The sequence below is a fragment of the Pseudorca crassidens genome, chromosome 8 (genome assembly GCF_039906515.1).
Source record: "Pseudorca crassidens isolate mPseCra1 chromosome 8, mPseCra1.hap1, whole genome shotgun sequence".
In the NCBI taxonomy this organism is placed as follows: domain Eukaryota; kingdom Metazoa; phylum Chordata; class Mammalia; order Artiodactyla; family Delphinidae; genus Pseudorca; species Pseudorca crassidens.
The window spans coordinates 33,436,345-33,453,202 of NC_090303.1; the positions used below are offsets into that span (position 1 = coordinate 33,436,345).

At 44.2% G+C, this 16,858-nt stretch overlaps 2 protein-coding genes across 6 annotated transcripts in view; one reads left to right on the top strand and one right to left on the bottom strand.

Moving 5' to 3' along the window:
- Nucleotides 1–3,383, top strand: part of CDCA7L (cell division cycle associated 7 like) — a 51,069-nt gene extending 47,686 nt beyond the window's left edge. For all 4 annotated transcript variants that reach the window (XM_067746175.1, XM_067746178.1, XM_067746177.1 and 1 more), the window contains 3 exons: nucleotides 170–319; nucleotides 1,341–1,477; nucleotides 1,994–3,383. In XM_067746175.1, coding sequence (XP_067602276.1) covers nucleotides 170–319; nucleotides 1,341–1,477; nucleotides 1,994–2,024 — 318 coding nt within the window. In that variant the 3' untranslated portion in view covers nucleotides 2,025–3,383. The remainder of the gene's footprint in view (nucleotides 1–169; nucleotides 320–1,340; nucleotides 1,478–1,993) is intronic.
- LOC137228975 (dynein axonemal heavy chain 11) overlaps nucleotides 2,708–16,858 on the bottom strand; it is a 141,202-nt gene continuing 127,051 nt past the window's right edge. For both annotated transcript variants that reach the window (XM_067746172.1, XM_067746173.1), the window contains exons 32-37: nucleotides 14,361–14,603; nucleotides 11,472–11,654; nucleotides 11,277–11,392; nucleotides 4,861–4,973; nucleotides 4,286–4,426; nucleotides 2,708–3,289 (exon numbers count right to left, since the gene is read on the bottom strand). In XM_067746172.1, coding sequence (XP_067602273.1) covers nucleotides 3,042–3,289; nucleotides 4,286–4,426; nucleotides 4,861–4,973; nucleotides 11,277–11,392; nucleotides 11,472–11,654; nucleotides 14,361–14,603 — 1,044 coding nt within the window. In that variant the 3' untranslated portion in view covers nucleotides 2,708–3,041. The remainder of the gene's footprint in view (nucleotides 3,290–4,285; nucleotides 4,427–4,860; nucleotides 4,974–11,276; nucleotides 11,393–11,471; nucleotides 11,655–14,360; nucleotides 14,604–16,858) is intronic.

A 16,858-nucleotide genomic window follows, 5' to 3' on the forward strand; every position in this document is an offset into this window, starting at 1 on the left:
TAAAAGTGCTTACAGGCTGCCAGAGAGTGCCAGTGTTTGTACCAGAGAAACAGCACTGCTCGATTCTGGGGGAGAGGCAGGGCTGCTTTGTGCATTTAGGATATCCGTGTGGCCTCGTGGGCCTCCCCCTCCAAATCCCATGTTCACCACCCACCACCTTCCGCCTCAGGGTAACACTTGCCACCAGTGTCGGCAGAAGACCATTGACACCAAGACGGTGTGTCGGAACCAGAGCTGCGGCGGGGTGCGAGGACAGTTTTGTGGGCCTTGCCTGCGGAATCGCTACGGGGAGGATGTGCGATCGGCGCTGCTGGACCCGGTAGGCACAGTGCTCGCCTCGGCCTGGGTCGTATCGGTGAGGGGAGCAAGCTGAGGACGGGGCTCCTGGGCCCTCTATCGGGTACCTGCAGCTGCAGAGCTCTGGGTTTTGTAGACCCCCCTCACCACCCTCCTTTTCATTCTGCCTCTTGAGACTGGCAGCAATGAAAAGTAGAGTTTCCTGCCCTAGATAGGACTGGAGAAGAGAGTGTGTTTCGCTTTCCAGGGTCAGAGGCAAGCTTTCTTAGAGTTAGGGTTTGTACAGGCGAGCCTGTGTCCCTTTCCTCCAGCAGCGTCCTTTACCTTGGATTTGCCGGGGCCAGGCCCAGGGGGTGGGTATACCGCGGTGTAGGGTGCTTTCTGTGCGCACCTGCACTGCTCTGAGATTTCACGTCTGTTAGTGCAGTTTATTTCAGTTGTTATTCTTTTAGCCTCCCAACACTTTGGTTCTCTCTGTAAAATGAGATAATACATAGTATGATGGTTAGTGTGTATGCCCTTGAACCTGGGCAGTCTGGCTCCAGAGTCTGTGCTCTTAACCGCTGCAAGACTTCTTATGCAGCAGTCATGGGGGTAAATAGACTGTCCCGAGTTTGCAGGTGAATGTAAACTGCTACTCAGGTTGAGGGATTTGAGAAACCCTATGCTCTCAGAAGCAGGGCCGACCTCCTGGGCGTGTGACCTGTGAAGTTGTAAGGGGCCCTGCACTTGCTCTGATACCTGAAATTCTCCAAAACTTTTTGAACATACGTCTACTAACTATGCACCTGGTCCTGTTTAAAACCAACACGTTTCAGTGTTTCTGCATGCGTGATCTGGGGTGATCAACCTTTCTGGACCTTTTTGAAACATGCGAGGGGAAGGAGACATTAGTACCTGTCACAGGGTGAAGGATTATCTGAGGAGTCTCACGTGATTAAAGATTGGTGGAGAGGCTGAGTGATCCAGGCTCAATCAGAAGCTCATCTTGCGGGGAGAGCCTGTTGATAACGGGGGCATTTCTGCTGCCATTGCTTCCCTAGGGTTGGGTGTGTCCTCCCTGCCGGGGCATCTGCAATTGCAGTTACTGTCGGAAGCGTGATGGTCGCTGTGCCACAGGCATCCTCATTCATCTGGCCAAGTTTTACGGTTATAATAACGTTAAGGAATATCTGGAGAGGTAAGCCTCACAAATCAAAACCAGAGGTGGTAATTCCCGGGTGCAGCCGGGGAGACCCTCTAGGCAGGTACGGGGTTGCCTTGTTTCAGTTGCTTCTTAGAAACCACGTCGAGTGCCAGTCGTCCTGTGTCTCTTTGCATTGGGCAAGCTCGGGACTGGTATTTTCCCTATCGGGAAGTTCCCTCCTTTGCTAGAATTTCCCCCTGACTGCCTCCAACAGTAAAGAGTCTACAAGGCAGGCTGAGGGAAAGCTGTGAAGGCCCAAAGCAGCCCTAAGGAGAGGGGAGGCTTGGGCCACGTGCGCTCGGACGAGGAGGCTGCTTGTAGGGACGCAGGAGTCAGGCGAGTGGCCCTGGGGGCCGGCCCGCACCACTGTGTGTGCGTGAGGAGTTGGGCCTGAGCTGGTGACAGGAGAGCCAGTTCGGGCTTGGTACTCCGGGGAATGGTTGAGCCTCTAACCTAGGATGCCGCTGTGCTCGTGCCTCCGTCCCACTAATGCTTCCCATTTTTTCTCAGCTTACAAAAGCAGCTGGTAAAAGACAACTAAGAGAAGAACCAGCCAGCTCACCATGGAGGACTCCGACAAGACATGCCATTTGTGCCTAAGATTTCTTATGGTTGTGTTTGTATACAGAAATTCTTTGTAGATCTAAATATTTTTTTTAAAGATTGTTTGTTTATATACTTCAAAAGATTTCTCAGGAAGACGAGAGAGGAATCGACATATATGTATACGCAGGCCTGTTTATAGATTGAATTGTTAAAAGCATCTGCAGCTGATTTAAAAAACATAGTTTAGATGGGGGGGGTAGAGTTACCCCAGAGAAAACATTGTGTAAGCAGCTCTTGCCTTTGTTGCCTTGATCTTTTACCTCCCAAACCAGTCCCTGGAGGCCAGCTTGTGACGGGTTACGTCCCCTTTAAGTTTACCTTATCACAAGTGACCATAGTTTAAGCTGCTCTGGGTCATTGGAAATTTATATTGAAAATGTTCCCCTAAATTACAAGGTGCAATTACCTGTAGATCTTGAGTTTTATTTTTGTTAACACTTGAACAAAAAGTGGACTGTCAGTCACATTCCGGACACTGGAGGGCTGCTGGCCAGGAGGAGCGGCTGCCTGGGGCCAGTGGCTTCTATATTTTAAGAGAATATAAAGGCTAATACTTCTTGTTTATCTACAAGAACTAGGCTCCCGCGTGTATGGACCGGGAGCAGACTTCCAACCATATTGTTTTGGAGGTTCAGTGGAACGTTGATGAAAATGTGATCTATACTGTACTCTTTTTTGTGTTGCAGGAAGGCTGGGGAGAGCTAAAAATGAACATTTTCAGTAGGGTTCCCATCTTTTTTTTCTACATTTGCTTCTTTTTGTCCCCCTTCTCTACTTTTCAGAGATGGTGTTTGTTTAAAAACAACGAATGCTAAGTTAGTTAGTTACTTAAAAGGTACATAAGCTGGACTCTGTTTTATGCCTCTCAGTAGGATAAACGACCGTGCGGGAACAAGGACATCTCCGCGGTGCTCCGGCGGGAGGAATAGAAGCCCCTCTGCAAGGGCCGTTGTTACGCCTCCAGCAGGAGGGCCACGCCTGCCAGGACCCATTTGGCCGCCTTTTCTTTGCTCTTCAACCTGAAGGTCCAGACACGGTTGGGGCCCCTCGTTTTGGTTTTGTACACAGGGCACTCGTAGGTGTGTTGGGTTTCCTGTCTGTCCGCGGGTATGGCTTTTGCAAAGATGACTGGCATTGCAGACCTTAACTCCTTGAGGTAGGCGTCCACGATGGCTCCTGACTGGCTGTCCCATCTGGCACCTACAGCATAAACCCAAGGGTTACAACCGTGCTGTATGTTGGTACTGAGCCTCTGTTTGTTGTAGGCAATAAACGTTCCGGTTTTGTCACTTCACTCCTCATCAGTGGCTTCCTTAGCGAGCTGGCCCATGACTGAGATGGGAGGGAGATGAGGGTACTTGCTGCCCAGGGGCCACGCATACACTGTAAGCAGAGACTCTTCTTGCTCCTGTGCTAATGCCTGAACTCTCTCCTGTGAACAGTAAACTACATGATCCGAATTTAAAAGGTGTAAACCTTACTTACATGAAAACAGATTCCGTGAGAGAGAATCACAGATACAGTAAAGCAAACTAGTTTGTCCTTCCTTTAAAGAAGTGCATCTGCATATGCTTATGGTCAGTATAAGACGTGTCCAACTCACCACATTCCCTCCCCACTGCACCTTCTTTTCTTCGTCTAAGTTCAGGTCACTTGTTGTTTATACCACCTACCCCGCCTTTAAAGCACATGCCACACGTGTTCAGATGTTGAAAGTGAAAAAGGAGCATCTTGGCAGAGACTTGGAAAGCATTTCTCCAAGTGCCCTTTAAGGTAAGAGGAAGTGTTCTACAAGATAAGATAAATGCATGGGTGAATGAACTTGGAAGCTACTGCATAGTCTACCCCTTTGCCCAGAGATTCACAATATGCATTGGCATCTTACAGGCTTAGAGAGATCTGGTATTTTACCACAAGGGTGAAGTTAAACAGTTTTTTAAAAAGCAGAAGAAAGATTTTTGCACTGATTCAAAAGCAAAGTAAATTCAGTGTATAGGTCTTTAAGTGATAGCCATGGCCTTAAAATTTGGCTCACATTGGACACACATCCTACCTGTCTTAGCATTTAAATTGTTCGAAAGCCGGAAACGAGGTAAATAACCACCAGTGTGAGTGAGTGCTGAGCAATGGAATAAACAAAGGACAAATACCAACTTGAAGCTGAGTGAGAAAGGTTCACTCTTTGGGACGTCTTACCTTCCAAGAGGAGCCCGTGGAGGTATGCGCCTTCCCTGGGGGGGTGCCCATAATCCTCCTTCGTTTTTTTGGTAACCTCAACAGTCAAGCACATTTTATCCAGTGGCCACTCGTTTCTTCGAGCCGTGGTCTGCATGATTGCTTTGGGAGGGGGACGGACAGGAATGGGGTAGGATAAAGCCACAGACAGAAGGGTCCTGGGAGCCACCCGTCTAAGCTGAGCATCTCCCTGAGTGAGGCGTGCTTTGGGCCCACGGGGTGTTCTTGGGCGTTCCACGTGGCTGCACTAGAGCAGGACCACCTCCCTGCTTGGTGGACGGAGTTTTACTGGCACGGCTATACCCATTTGCTTATGCTTATGCTCTGCGGTGCCAGAGTGGAACCGATGTGAGAGACCGGGCAGCCCGTGACGGGAAACGTTTACCGGAGTGAACCCCATCCCACCTCTCTTAGCTGCTCCTGTCCTGCCGGGCGTTTTGTTTCATCTGTAGTGGCCAGGGCAGGGGGAGTGGCTGGGGTTCTGCTAGGGGGTGTGACTCTGTCAGCATCAGGGGCCGCCCTGCCCCAGCCCTTACCAGTTAAGAAGGACTGAGGGTTGAAGAAGCCAGAAAGCCACACCACAGCCGGAAGGGCGAGATCTTGTGTCCAGGTATCCAGTTCCCGACATCGCAAGAGGAGGTCATTAAACCTGGTGAGTAGAAGGTAAGAAGAAACAGACTTGCTTTTTGGTAATAAAGTTTTTCAGTAAGATTAGAGTCCGCGGGGTGAAGAGTGGTGGTAGAGAGGTCCACAACTGATAACCAGTGAAATCGTTAGCTGACGATTTGCAGAACACTGTCCCTTTAAAGGGCTAGATTATATGTCCCGTTGAGATTGGGGACAAGAAACACTGGGAAACGTGACCGAAAAATTTGCCTCCGTTTATTCAACCACTGTTTTATTTAGATCCGCCCAGTGAAACGTGGTAACTCTACACAGGTGATCTGTGTATGATCCGGGCTGACGGATGCCAACACGGAGGTACACAGGGACACACGGGAAAGAGCACCCCCCCCCCGTGTGTCTAAGGATGGCGAAGGGAAGGTTGCCAGGAAAGGCAGGGGCAGTAAAACGTGACATTAGCCTTCCCACGTGCAGTAATTACCTGAAAGCGGGAAAGGAAAGGCTATTAAGGGAACCAACCATCTTCCATCCATCCAAAGCCTGTGGTGTGAGAAACTGCCGTTTTTACACAGGTTCTCTCATCCCGTGGGCACAGCTATTAGGCCAGGTAGGAAGTATCTAAAATTTACCTGTGAGGAAGCCAGCTCACAGAAGCTAAGGAAAAATGAACTTTCATAAAATGAGGAGATACTGAAATGTAGGTCGAAGGACTGCTAAAAACAGTAGGGAAATGGAGCACAGAGCAAAGAGCCCAGGGAAAAAGGCAGCAAAGCAAGGTCTCCAGGGTGAGGGCCACAGCAGGTAGCACTGACACTTCCTGGGACCTTGTTTCGTTCACAGTTGCCAAGGAAGCAGGGTTGAGTGAGAAATCATCCCGACAGACCACCACTTGGAGGAAACGTCTGTCTGAGATTGGGCCGTGAAGGAGGAAAGGCTTTTTAAACTTGGGTCACAAGGAAAATTCCTGCCAGGTTAGAACATGGCCCTGGGCCTTGCCCCATATTAAATTCTTTCAAATAGCTGGTTTTAGGGAAAACATACTCCATGATAGATCCCACAAAGAAGAAAGGCAACGAACAGGAAAAGCAAGGATAAAATGTTGTCACAAGAGGGTAAACACTGCAGCAACAAGTTTTTCTAAAAATGAGTGATTGTATAACAAGATTATGCATTAAACAGATAAGGTAAGAAAAAGTGAGGAAATTAAGTTGGAAAAATCGCAGAAAAGAATTACAGAAATGAAAGCACAAGGTAAGCAGCATAAGGCAGAATAGTAAAAAAAAAACCAAAAGGAAATGGAAAAAAGGAGTTAAAGAGTTAGTTAGGGTAGAAATAGGACGAATGCTGAATGGAAAAAAGGAGTTAAAGAGTTAGGGTAGAAATAGGACGAATGCTGAATGAAACAGCACACGTTTAGTAATACAGTTCTAGAAAATGTGAGTTTTCCTAAGTTACAAATTTGAATCATTATGATCAGGGACATATGTTGCAAGAAAATATGACACATAATAATCAACACTAAGATATATCTTAGGGGCTTCCCTGGTGGCGCAGTGGTTGAGAGTCCGCCTGCCGATGCAGGGGACACGGGTTCGTGCCCCCGTCCGGGAGGATCCCACATGCCGCAGAGCGGCTGGGCCCGTGAGCCATGGCCGCTGAGCCTGCGCATCCGGAGCCTGTGCTCCGCGACGGGAGAGGCCACAACAGTGAGAGGCCCGTGTACCGCAAAAAAAAAAGATATATCTTAATGTGGACTGGAGACAGAGACTCCTCTGGACAGCCAAGAAAAAATACGAAGACTTTATATAAAGGGGAAAAAATTATGTTAGCTTCAGACACCTCCACAGCAGCATTTAAGCAGAGTAGAACGATGCCTACAAAGTCCTCTGACAACGAACGGGCTAACTTACTTTTATAACCAGCCAAACTGTTATTTGAGTATGAAGACAACTGATTATATGGCATGGAAAACCACTCGCAAATCCAATAAACAGGAAGGTATAGAGAACCCAAAAAATAAAAGTAAGAGGAATCTGAAATCAAGACTTTTAACACACTTGTTTAAACTTGAGAAAGAAAAAGGGTGGCAGTCATAAAAACAAAATTACAAAACTAGGTCAGGCAAAGGATTAATCTCCAAAATTTATAAGCAGCTCATGCAGCTTAATAACAAAAAAAAACCCAATCCAAAAATGGGCAGAAGACCTAAATAGACATTTCTCCACAGAAGATATACAGATTGCCAACAAACACGTGAAAGGATGCTCAACATCATTAATCATTAGAGAAATGCAAATCAAAACTACAATGAGATATCATCTCACACCAGTCAGAATGGCCATCATCAAAAAATATACAAACCATAAATGCTGGAGAGGGTGTGGAGAAAAGGGAACCCTCTTGCACTGTTGGTGGGAATGTAAATTGATACAGCCACTGTGGAGAACAGTATGGAGGTTCCTTAAAAAACTACAAATAGAATTACCATATATCCCAGCAATCCCACTATTGGGCATATACCCTGAGAAAACCATAATTCAAAAAGAGTCATGTACCAAAATGTTCACTGCAGCTCTATTTACAATAGCCTGGAGATGGAAACAACCTAAGTGTCCATCATCAGATGAATGGATAAAGAAGATGTGGCACATATATACAATGGAATATTACTCAGCCATAAAAAGAAACGAAATTGAGCTATCTGTAATGAGGTGGATAGAGCTAGAGTCTGTCATACAGGGTGAAGTAAGTAAGAGAGAGACAAATACCGTATGCTAACACATAGAATTTAAGAAAAAAAATGTCATGAAGAACCTAGGGGTAAGACAGGAATAAAGACACATACCTACTAGAGAATGGACTTGAGGATACGGGGAGGGGGAAGGGTAAGCTGTGACAAAGCGAGAGAGTGGCATGGACATATATACACTACCAAACGTAAACTAGATAGCTAGTGGGAAGCAGCCGCATAGCACAGGGAGATCAGCTCGGTGCTTTGTGACCACCTAGAGGGGTGGGATAGGGAGGGAGGGAGACGCAAGAGGGAAGAGATATGGGAACATATGTATATATATAACTGATTCATTTTGTTGTAAAGCAGAAACTAACACACCATTGTAAAGCAATTATACTCCAATAAAGATGTTAAGAAAAATAAATAAAAAAACTAGGTCAGGTACTTTCCCCTCCCCTCAAAATAAGCAACGTGAAACTAAAAATTCAGGGGAGAAACAGTAGGCAAGAGAACAGGAGACAATTGAAGACACAGTGAAGGTCAGCCAGAACTGACAGACTCACCCGGAACACACGGGGGGACACACAGATGGAACATAATGCGAGTTCAGGCAGGTGAAGAGAATGGCAAGGGCAATATTTGGAGAAAGAAAGCCTAAGAATTTTACAGGGTGGAAACACCTGTGGCCTCCCATTTGTAACAGCACACAGTACCAAGTAAGATGCATTTTTAAAAGACCATACCTAAATACAGCAGTAAAGATTACAGAGCATTGATTACAGAATATTAATACATTAAGGGTCAAGAGAAAAAAATTCTTAAAAGCCTCCCAGAGACAGTAACTTAGTTGTGAAGGAATGACAGGTATTTATGAACAGACTCACTAGCCGCAATAAACGCCAGAGGCCAATGCAGTTATAACACTGAAGTTCTGAGAGAAAATAATCGTATCTAGAATTCTACGCACAGGTAGACAGACCATTAATCGAGTGAGAGGGCAGTAAAGAGAATTCAGACACAATACCATCTACTCCCCACCACGTACACTGGAAGCCTGCCGTGTACTTCCTCCTTTAGGGCAATGCAGAGGGGATCCAGGACAGAGGAGCCCCAGGTGAGGTGTGCACAGCATCTATGCTGCCGCTGCTTGTTTCAGTGATGAGTGGCATTTTTGCATTCTATAACTGAAGGTTCCAGAGAAAATCTGACTCAAGTCATGCTTGATTCAGCAGCTCAGAGAACCTCAAGCCCAGTTTCTTTCCTTTCCTCTTTGCCTTTTTCAGTGCTGACCACATGGCCCCAATCTGGCCTGAACTTTACTTCCTGAATTTATGCCAACTGGAAAGGGGCTCACTTTTATTTTAGGATTAAAAGTAAATAGGACCCTGTGCCAAAGGCGTAAAAGACGAGAAAGAAAAGAAAAATACAACAGAAATACAGAAGTTTTGCAAACATCTCTCAGGGAACATCGCTTTGGTGGCTATAATGCAGCAGGGCAGTTCTTACCGTATCTATGGCTGATGGCATGGTCTCTGGATATGCTCTTTGTGGTGAGGAAAAAAAAACATAGGTGGCTGGGCTTTAAAATAAGTCATCTGACATGATTTTTGCAAGTGCACAGTAGCTGAACTATGACAACTCTCTACAGGTGACACAGGTCAAATATAATGTTGTATACTTTTAACATGATTTTTCTGAATGATCTATACTCCATACCACAAGAGTTTTATAACTGCGTTTTCTCAAACATACGTCAAATTCACCACAGGCCATCTTTGCAAATGACCTGGACAAAAGCATCCTAAAAACATTCCCAAGGAAGTCTGTCAACAGCAAAAATAAGTCTTGAATCTCATGACAAAAGTTTAAATGGTTTTCCTTCTGTATTTGTCATGTATACAAATTACTTATCTATAAATCACTTATATAGAAGAATTAATACTTGGATTGTCTTGGGAGAAACATGAAATCTGTCTCAGTCGTCTGTCAAGTGGAGATATTAATACCAGTTCTACCCACATCATTTGGAGTAGGAGAGCTTATTTGGAAATCAAAGTACAGAAAAGAAAAAAAAAAGCAACAATGAACAAAGAAATCTATACGTGTTATTAAGCAAAAATAATCGCCGACTGGGGCTTCCCCGGTGGCACAGTGGTTGACAGTCTGCCTGTTGATGCAGGGGACACGGGTTCGTGCCCTGGTCCGGGAAGATCCCACATGCCGTGGAGCAGCTGGGCCCGTGAGCCATGGCCACTGAGCCTGTGCGTCTGGAGCCTGTGCTCCGCAACGGGAGAGGCCACAACAGTGAGAGGCCCGCATACCGCAAAAAAAAAAAAAAAATAATAATCGCCGAGTGTAAACAAAACAAAAATACTGTGGATTAAACTAAAGTTGAACTACAGTTCCAGATCAGGAGGAGCTTAAAACGTCTAAAGGAAAAAGTATTGACTTTACGTTGCGTTAGAAACACCAAAAGTGTTTATGTTACAACATCAAGAGTCTTCCTAAAATAATAGGAACTGTACAGGGATAAACATGGGATAAAGAAAACTTAAACCAACAGAAGTCAGAAAAGTTTGGAAAAGAAGCAGCTAAGAAAAATATAGAATTTAGGAAGCACAAAATAAGATGGTGGAGATAAGTCTAAAGTTACTGCTATAAAATTTAAGTGTAAATATAAATCCTTTTTTTGATTGGAAATATAAAATCTGAGTTTAGATATTCATAGCATTAACAGAAATCCATTGACGGGCTTTGCTCACTCTTCCCTGCTGTGATGCTTTGCTGCCATCTGTGGCATTTCCACAGGGCACCTTCGCTGGGTTTGCACACACACACCCTGCACCCCCCCACCCCCAGCAAACCCCTGCGTGCCTGGCGGGGGCAGTTCCAACGTGCGGTCACTTGGAATTCTATTGGGACCTTCCAGTTTAAGGATGAGCGTAGCATTCTGGTTCGTGGAAGAAAAATTTAGGAAGGTGAGAAGAAAGAAAGAATGTCCATGTGGAAAAGCCAAGAATAGAGCCAGCCTTGTGAAACTTCTGGTGCTGACTACCAAGGCCAAGTTGTGGTTGGAGACAACACTGGCTTTCAGGGAGCTGTGAATTTCTGTCCCTGGCTTTGTGGCACATCACTGCGGTCACACCCCCAAATTGTAGGCAGTCTGGTTTACCGTGTACCACTTTAGGAGTTCACTGTGAAATGGCATTAGTAATCACTGGCTTCGAAAATAAGGGTATAACCTGATGTGAGGGTAAACTTAAGGGTGCCTCCTGTGGCCATTTAAATCTGATCCACTCAGGGAGGGAATTCTGTTCTCCACATTTTTCAGATGAAAAACTGAAACACAGAGGTCAGGTATTTTGTCCTAGATCAGATAGCTATTCAGTGAGAGGCAGAATTCGAATCTTGCTTTGAGCCTGACCTCTAATTGATTTTTGCCTTTCACTCAAGTGAAACTGGTGGTGGTTTGCGCAGTTATGGCTGAATACAATCACAAAGTACATTTTTCATGGTTCCTATGAGGCATAATTCCGAACACCAAACCAGCCGTGAGGCTGGCGATGGCCGGCAGCAGCAGGGTGGGGCACTTACCACAGGGCCAGGCCGTAAGTAGACGGGTACGCCAGTTTGCTCCAGCTTTCTGGTACTGCATCGTGACTCAGCGCAGACTGCTGGGCTTCCATGTCAGGACACAGCGTCAGCTCCCCCTTGCAGGGAGAAAAAAGGCCACATAGTGAGTATCGTTTAATGTGAAGAAGGCTGCTCTAGTCTCACTTTTAAACTTACCTTCAATCCAAGGTCTAATTGTTGAAGTGACACCCGGATTTCCCGAAGGAGAATATTCATCCTCTCACATTCTTGGAAGCAGACAAGGACATAGGGGCTTCTGTCTGGGTTTTTATGCATTATCTCTGCCATGTTGAACTCTTCTGGAAGTTTCTCCAAAATGTCATCCAAGACATTCTTAACCTTAAATCATTAACAAACACAAAGATTTAGCTCCTTTCTATTTCATTTTTGGTCATGGTGACTATATAGCCTCTATTTTTTTTTTTTTTTTTTAAGTCTGAGACTGTATCATATGACTCCCAAAGATGCTTGCTCATGAGTTTAAAAGATGCCTACTAACGCCCAGGAGGGGGGCAGAGTGGCACCGCCAACTCCCTCAATCGGTGCAGCCCTCCCCTCCTTGACATCCCACAGTCTCGTCAGGGAGGTGCTACTATTTGTTTGTAGTTTATTTACTGTTAGCATTTAGGGAACATAAGAACTCTCTCTCATCGACTACATTTCATTTCTTTGTAAAGACAGGATCAGAGGATGGAGAACCCCAATATCTGGGTAGGCCATTTTGCAATCTGCTATTTTAGAAAAGTTATTCGAAAAGTCACATGAACCAAAGATGCCCTTTACACTTGAGTTAATTCTGGTGACTCTGCGATGCTGCCCTTGCAACTGACACATCCTAAAATTTGGGGGGCAATTTGGATCAATATTTCCAACAACAAGGAAGCCTCTATCTTTTGTAGCTGTTGCCCTAAAGAAAGGAAGGATTTGTTCACTGAAGACGTGCATATGTACATAGTGCTCTGATGTGGGTATTTATTCCAACGATGCAGTTTTACAGAGCTGGGAAAACCAACAAATACCTAAGAAGGACAAAAGGTCGGAAGATATTGCCTGTCTTCAGCCTCAGGCAGCTTTCCCTCTTTCATTTATTTCTCGCATTACTGCCTGTGGCTCTGACGGATGCGTGCAGATTGCTTTATTAGCACCCTGGCAGGTCATCTGTCAGATCCTGAAATCTTGAGCTTATTTACAGCAGCAGTACAGAGTATGAAACACAGCGCTGTAGAGAACTTAGGTCCAGGAAAGGCTTTGGGACTCAGCTACAACCTGGTTTCCTTCACTGGCCCTTTCTAGCTGTCTGGCTTTGGGAAGTCACCTAAGCTTATCTCCAAAAGAGAGATTCCGATACTACCCAGAGCTGTTGCAGATTAAATTGGCATATTTGTAAAGCACTTTCTGTAGTGCCTAGTATATAAACACCTAGTAGATGGTGGTTGGTACAACCAGTCTGCTTGTAGGAGATGCTGAGGCATCTTTACCTCGTTTGCTTGGCATTTTCTGGTGTAATATCAGCTGCCTCCCTGGAGAGATTGAAGCCCCAGAACTAGATGAAGACCTCATCCACCTCTCTGCATCTATTAATACTATAGATCTTCCCAAATGGATGGATTTTTAAATACGTTCATCTTTTTAAAAATCTAAATTCTTATAGGGAAGATGTTAGTATATAGGATAAAACGTGCTGTAACAAATTCTAAAGCTTCTAAATTACAAACAAGTGTCTCAATGAATGGCCTCCTTTCAAGAAATAATTGAAAAATTTCAAGAAATAATATGGCAAGTTCCTGGGACCTCACTATAATTAGACCTGATGTTTATTGTGTTTCCACACACTGAATCCTTGATTGATAATTCTGAGAGAAACAGAGGCTAATTTATTGAGGGAAAAATAAGCTATTCAGGTTTTACATTAATGAGAAGATTTTAATCCAAAGGTAAAAAAAATTATTTGATGTCCATTTCTCATCCCCATCATTCTATGGTAATAAGAACCTTCAAAAGAAGGATCTCCCAAGAAAAGGTGAAAAAAGACACTGTAACAAAATGACAGCGCCAAAAACACACTGAATGAAAGGCAAGCCACACATGTGGAGAAGAAATTTGCAATACATACACCTAACAAAGGACACACATCTGAAATAAAAGTTCTTACAAATCAGTAAGAAAAAGATTGACAACCCAATTAGAAATTGGGCAAGCAAGTGGACAGGTACTTCACACGAAAGTGTATCCAAACGGCCATAAGCGTATGAAAAAATGTTCAGTATTATTCCTTAACTGAGGAATGCAAAGTTAAAACCACAAAGAAATACCATGACCCCTAACAAGACCCCAAGAAGCAGGAGCAACTGGAACTCATACACACTGCTGGTGGGTGGAAGTGTGTAGGAGTGGTTGTACCACTTTGGAAAACTGGGAGTATCTACTAAAGCTGAACATTATACCCTTTGATCCAACAATTCCACTTCTGGGTATACAGGAATGAGTATTATGAGCAGATAGCTTTGGGAGTTAACCTTTGTATGCTGACAAAAGACTATACAAGAATGTGCACGGCTGTGATAGTCATTGTAATGAAAAGCTAGAAAGAACCCGAACACCCATCCCCTATAGAAGGAGCAAATTAAGAATTTTATATATATAAATAAAGAATTACATAGTAAAATACTAAACAGAAATGAACCATTGGTTCATGCAGCGACGTGGATGAATCTCACAATGAAATGTGGAGTGAAAGGAGCCAGACATAAATTAGTACATCCTGTAAGGCTGCATGTATTTGAAGTTTAAACACTGGGAAATCTACTCCATCTAGTCTGTGGCGACAGGTAAGGAGGGTGGGTACCTTTGGTCTGGGGTGCAGAGGGTACTGATCAGTAAGGGGCAGGGCTATCCTTTTGGAGTGCTGGAAATGTTCTGTACTTTGATCCAGGTGGTGGTTATGTGCACACAAAGGTAAAAACTTCATTAGCTGTGCACTTAGGATTAGTGTACTTTACTGTATATACAGTATAACTCAATAGAAAAGAAAGAATGACCCTCTACCTTGTCTTCTGTGGACTGTCCCAGCTCTTCACCGCTGAGTGCATTCCTGGGCTGCATCTCCAGCAAAGCTCTGAAGAGAGTGTTGGATGTGACTGTCAGGAATTCTATTTCAGCATCTGGGTGGAGGCCATACAGTGCTGGGCTTTCCGGAGGAAGCATCTCTTCTATATACTGGTGGTAGCCTGAATAATCCAGATTGGGTGGGGCAGCAAATCCTGGTGCCAGCATCAGTTCACCATCAACCTTCAACCACAAAGGAAAAGTCAGTTATTCCAAATCTAAGTGGACATCAATCTTCATTTCCCAAACACCTTGAGAACACTCCGGTAAGATGGTCCCAGCACAATGCTGGATCGATAGCGAGCTCTCTAAAATATCTGTTGACCCTCTTGTAATCAATCACTCTGCTCTGTGTATGGTACCACGCTGACCTCTGGGGAGGAGTCCAAGGAACACACATGAATCCCATCCTTAAGAAGACCTGGTTTGCGGTTTGCTTGGGGTAACACGATACATGCACACAAAGGGAACGGACAGGTGCTGAGCCATCTACTGTGTATTGGTCACCCTGTTGCATGCTTGAAGTCATTGATTCTCCCAGATATCCCCATTTCGCAGTGAGAAATTGAGGTTCAGAGTAACTTGCCTGGGCATATGTTTGATTTTAATCTTAATTCTGAACTCATTTTAGTATGACTTAATAGTACTTTCTGCAGTACTACTTCAAACTATTTTATGTATTATGCACGTAGATTTTGTAAACATGCATAATTACATGTGCCTATCTTAAAAAATACGTGGGAGTGTGTGTAACTAACATGTTATAGGGCAGTATACACTAAAAGTCAAATGAGTGGTACCTCCCCGTGACTTTGAGCTTCTCAGGGCAGAGTCTGTGTAGCTCATCTCAAGATCTGTAGACCCTGGGGCAGCTGCTAGCTAGCACATACTGGTGCTCAATCCAAAGTTGCCTAATGAGTGAGCGGCTGGAGTTATCAGGCATTAATCACACCCATCCACTTCATTCAGGTCGGGGAGAAGGGTTAGACATTCCACCGGGAAGAATGCTCTCAACCAAGGCAATGCAAGCAGAAATACCAAAATGTAACTAAACAATTTATGGGCCTCAGTCTCTGACCAGCTATAAACGCAGTCAATCCAGCGCTTATACTTTTCTGGTTAACTCAGTGTAATCTCAGATTTTTTTTCCCCCGATTGTTCTTTAGTTCCCAGGGGACCATTACACTTCTGTTTAATTTTCCCAGCCTCTCTTGCTGTGAATTCTGTCTACATGCACTTAAATGTACAGGGAATGCTAGTTTTTAAAAACCATCACCTAATGTAGCTATTTTAGGCCTACAATTTTAAAATCATTTTCTGAAAATGGGGTTTGTCTCTGTAATTGTGTATGTTCATGCTATCTGGTCCCCTCACTATCACCTGGAGACAAAGTGACTATTCATTAATTCATTCAATCGTATGAACTGATCACCTAGTATACCCCAGTAAGCCGTGGAAGTATAAGAGATTCGTATGACCTAGTTCTTAAGGAACTCACAGTCCAATGGAGACAAAATCAGCGCGATTTTCTACACAATCATGTCATCTGTGAGTAGCGGCAGTTCGTTCCTTCCTCCTCAAACCTGCAATCCCAGGTTGCCCAGGGAGCCCATGTCCTTAGGGATGATGCTAAATTGCTCTCCTGAATTCAAAAAGGCACTTTAAATGTTAAAGTCAGAATTTCTATTTTTATTTTGTATCGGGAGAATTTTCAAGTTATCCAGTCTTTCGTATTGCCAGAAACAGAGACCTGGACCCAATAAACATGAGAAGGAGCAATGCAGACTCTTTCGTGACCAGTATCCATCAGCTAGGCTTGTTTTATTCATTTATTCACATTTCCTATCATTTCACATTTATATATCAAAATAATCAAAATTAAAATTTTACCTGACTCAGCGTGACCAAAACAAAACTGTGAAGGGGATTTAACCTCACCATTACTGGATAGATAAATTAGCCAAAATAAAAATGCGGGCACAAAATACGAATACTAAAACTAGAAGTTAGACTAAACATCTCCAAGCCAAAATGTATTCCCTACAAACAAGGACTTGATTTTCCCTATTAGTGCTCAATAGTTAAAAGAAAATTTAAGAGCCACAGTTAATTGTTTTTCAATACAGCCAAAGTTAAACAGAATTTCAAGCAAAGAAAGTAACCAAAAAGTGGAACCACTTGGAACTTTTCAAAATGCCTGGGGACTGGACATTTGAGTGAATATTCATAGAATGCTGGTGGGAGTGCAAATGGTCCATGTTTTCTGGAAAGACAATTAGGCAGTCTGTTTACAAATATGTGAAGAGTGCCTTCCCCATGTTGGGCAGTGGGCAAAACAAAGGCAAACAGCAAAGTCAACGGGAAGGGCTAGGTTTATAGCCAGACAGATCTGGTTCGGTTTCCCCCCCCGAGCGGTTTGGTGGTCTTCAAAAAATGAC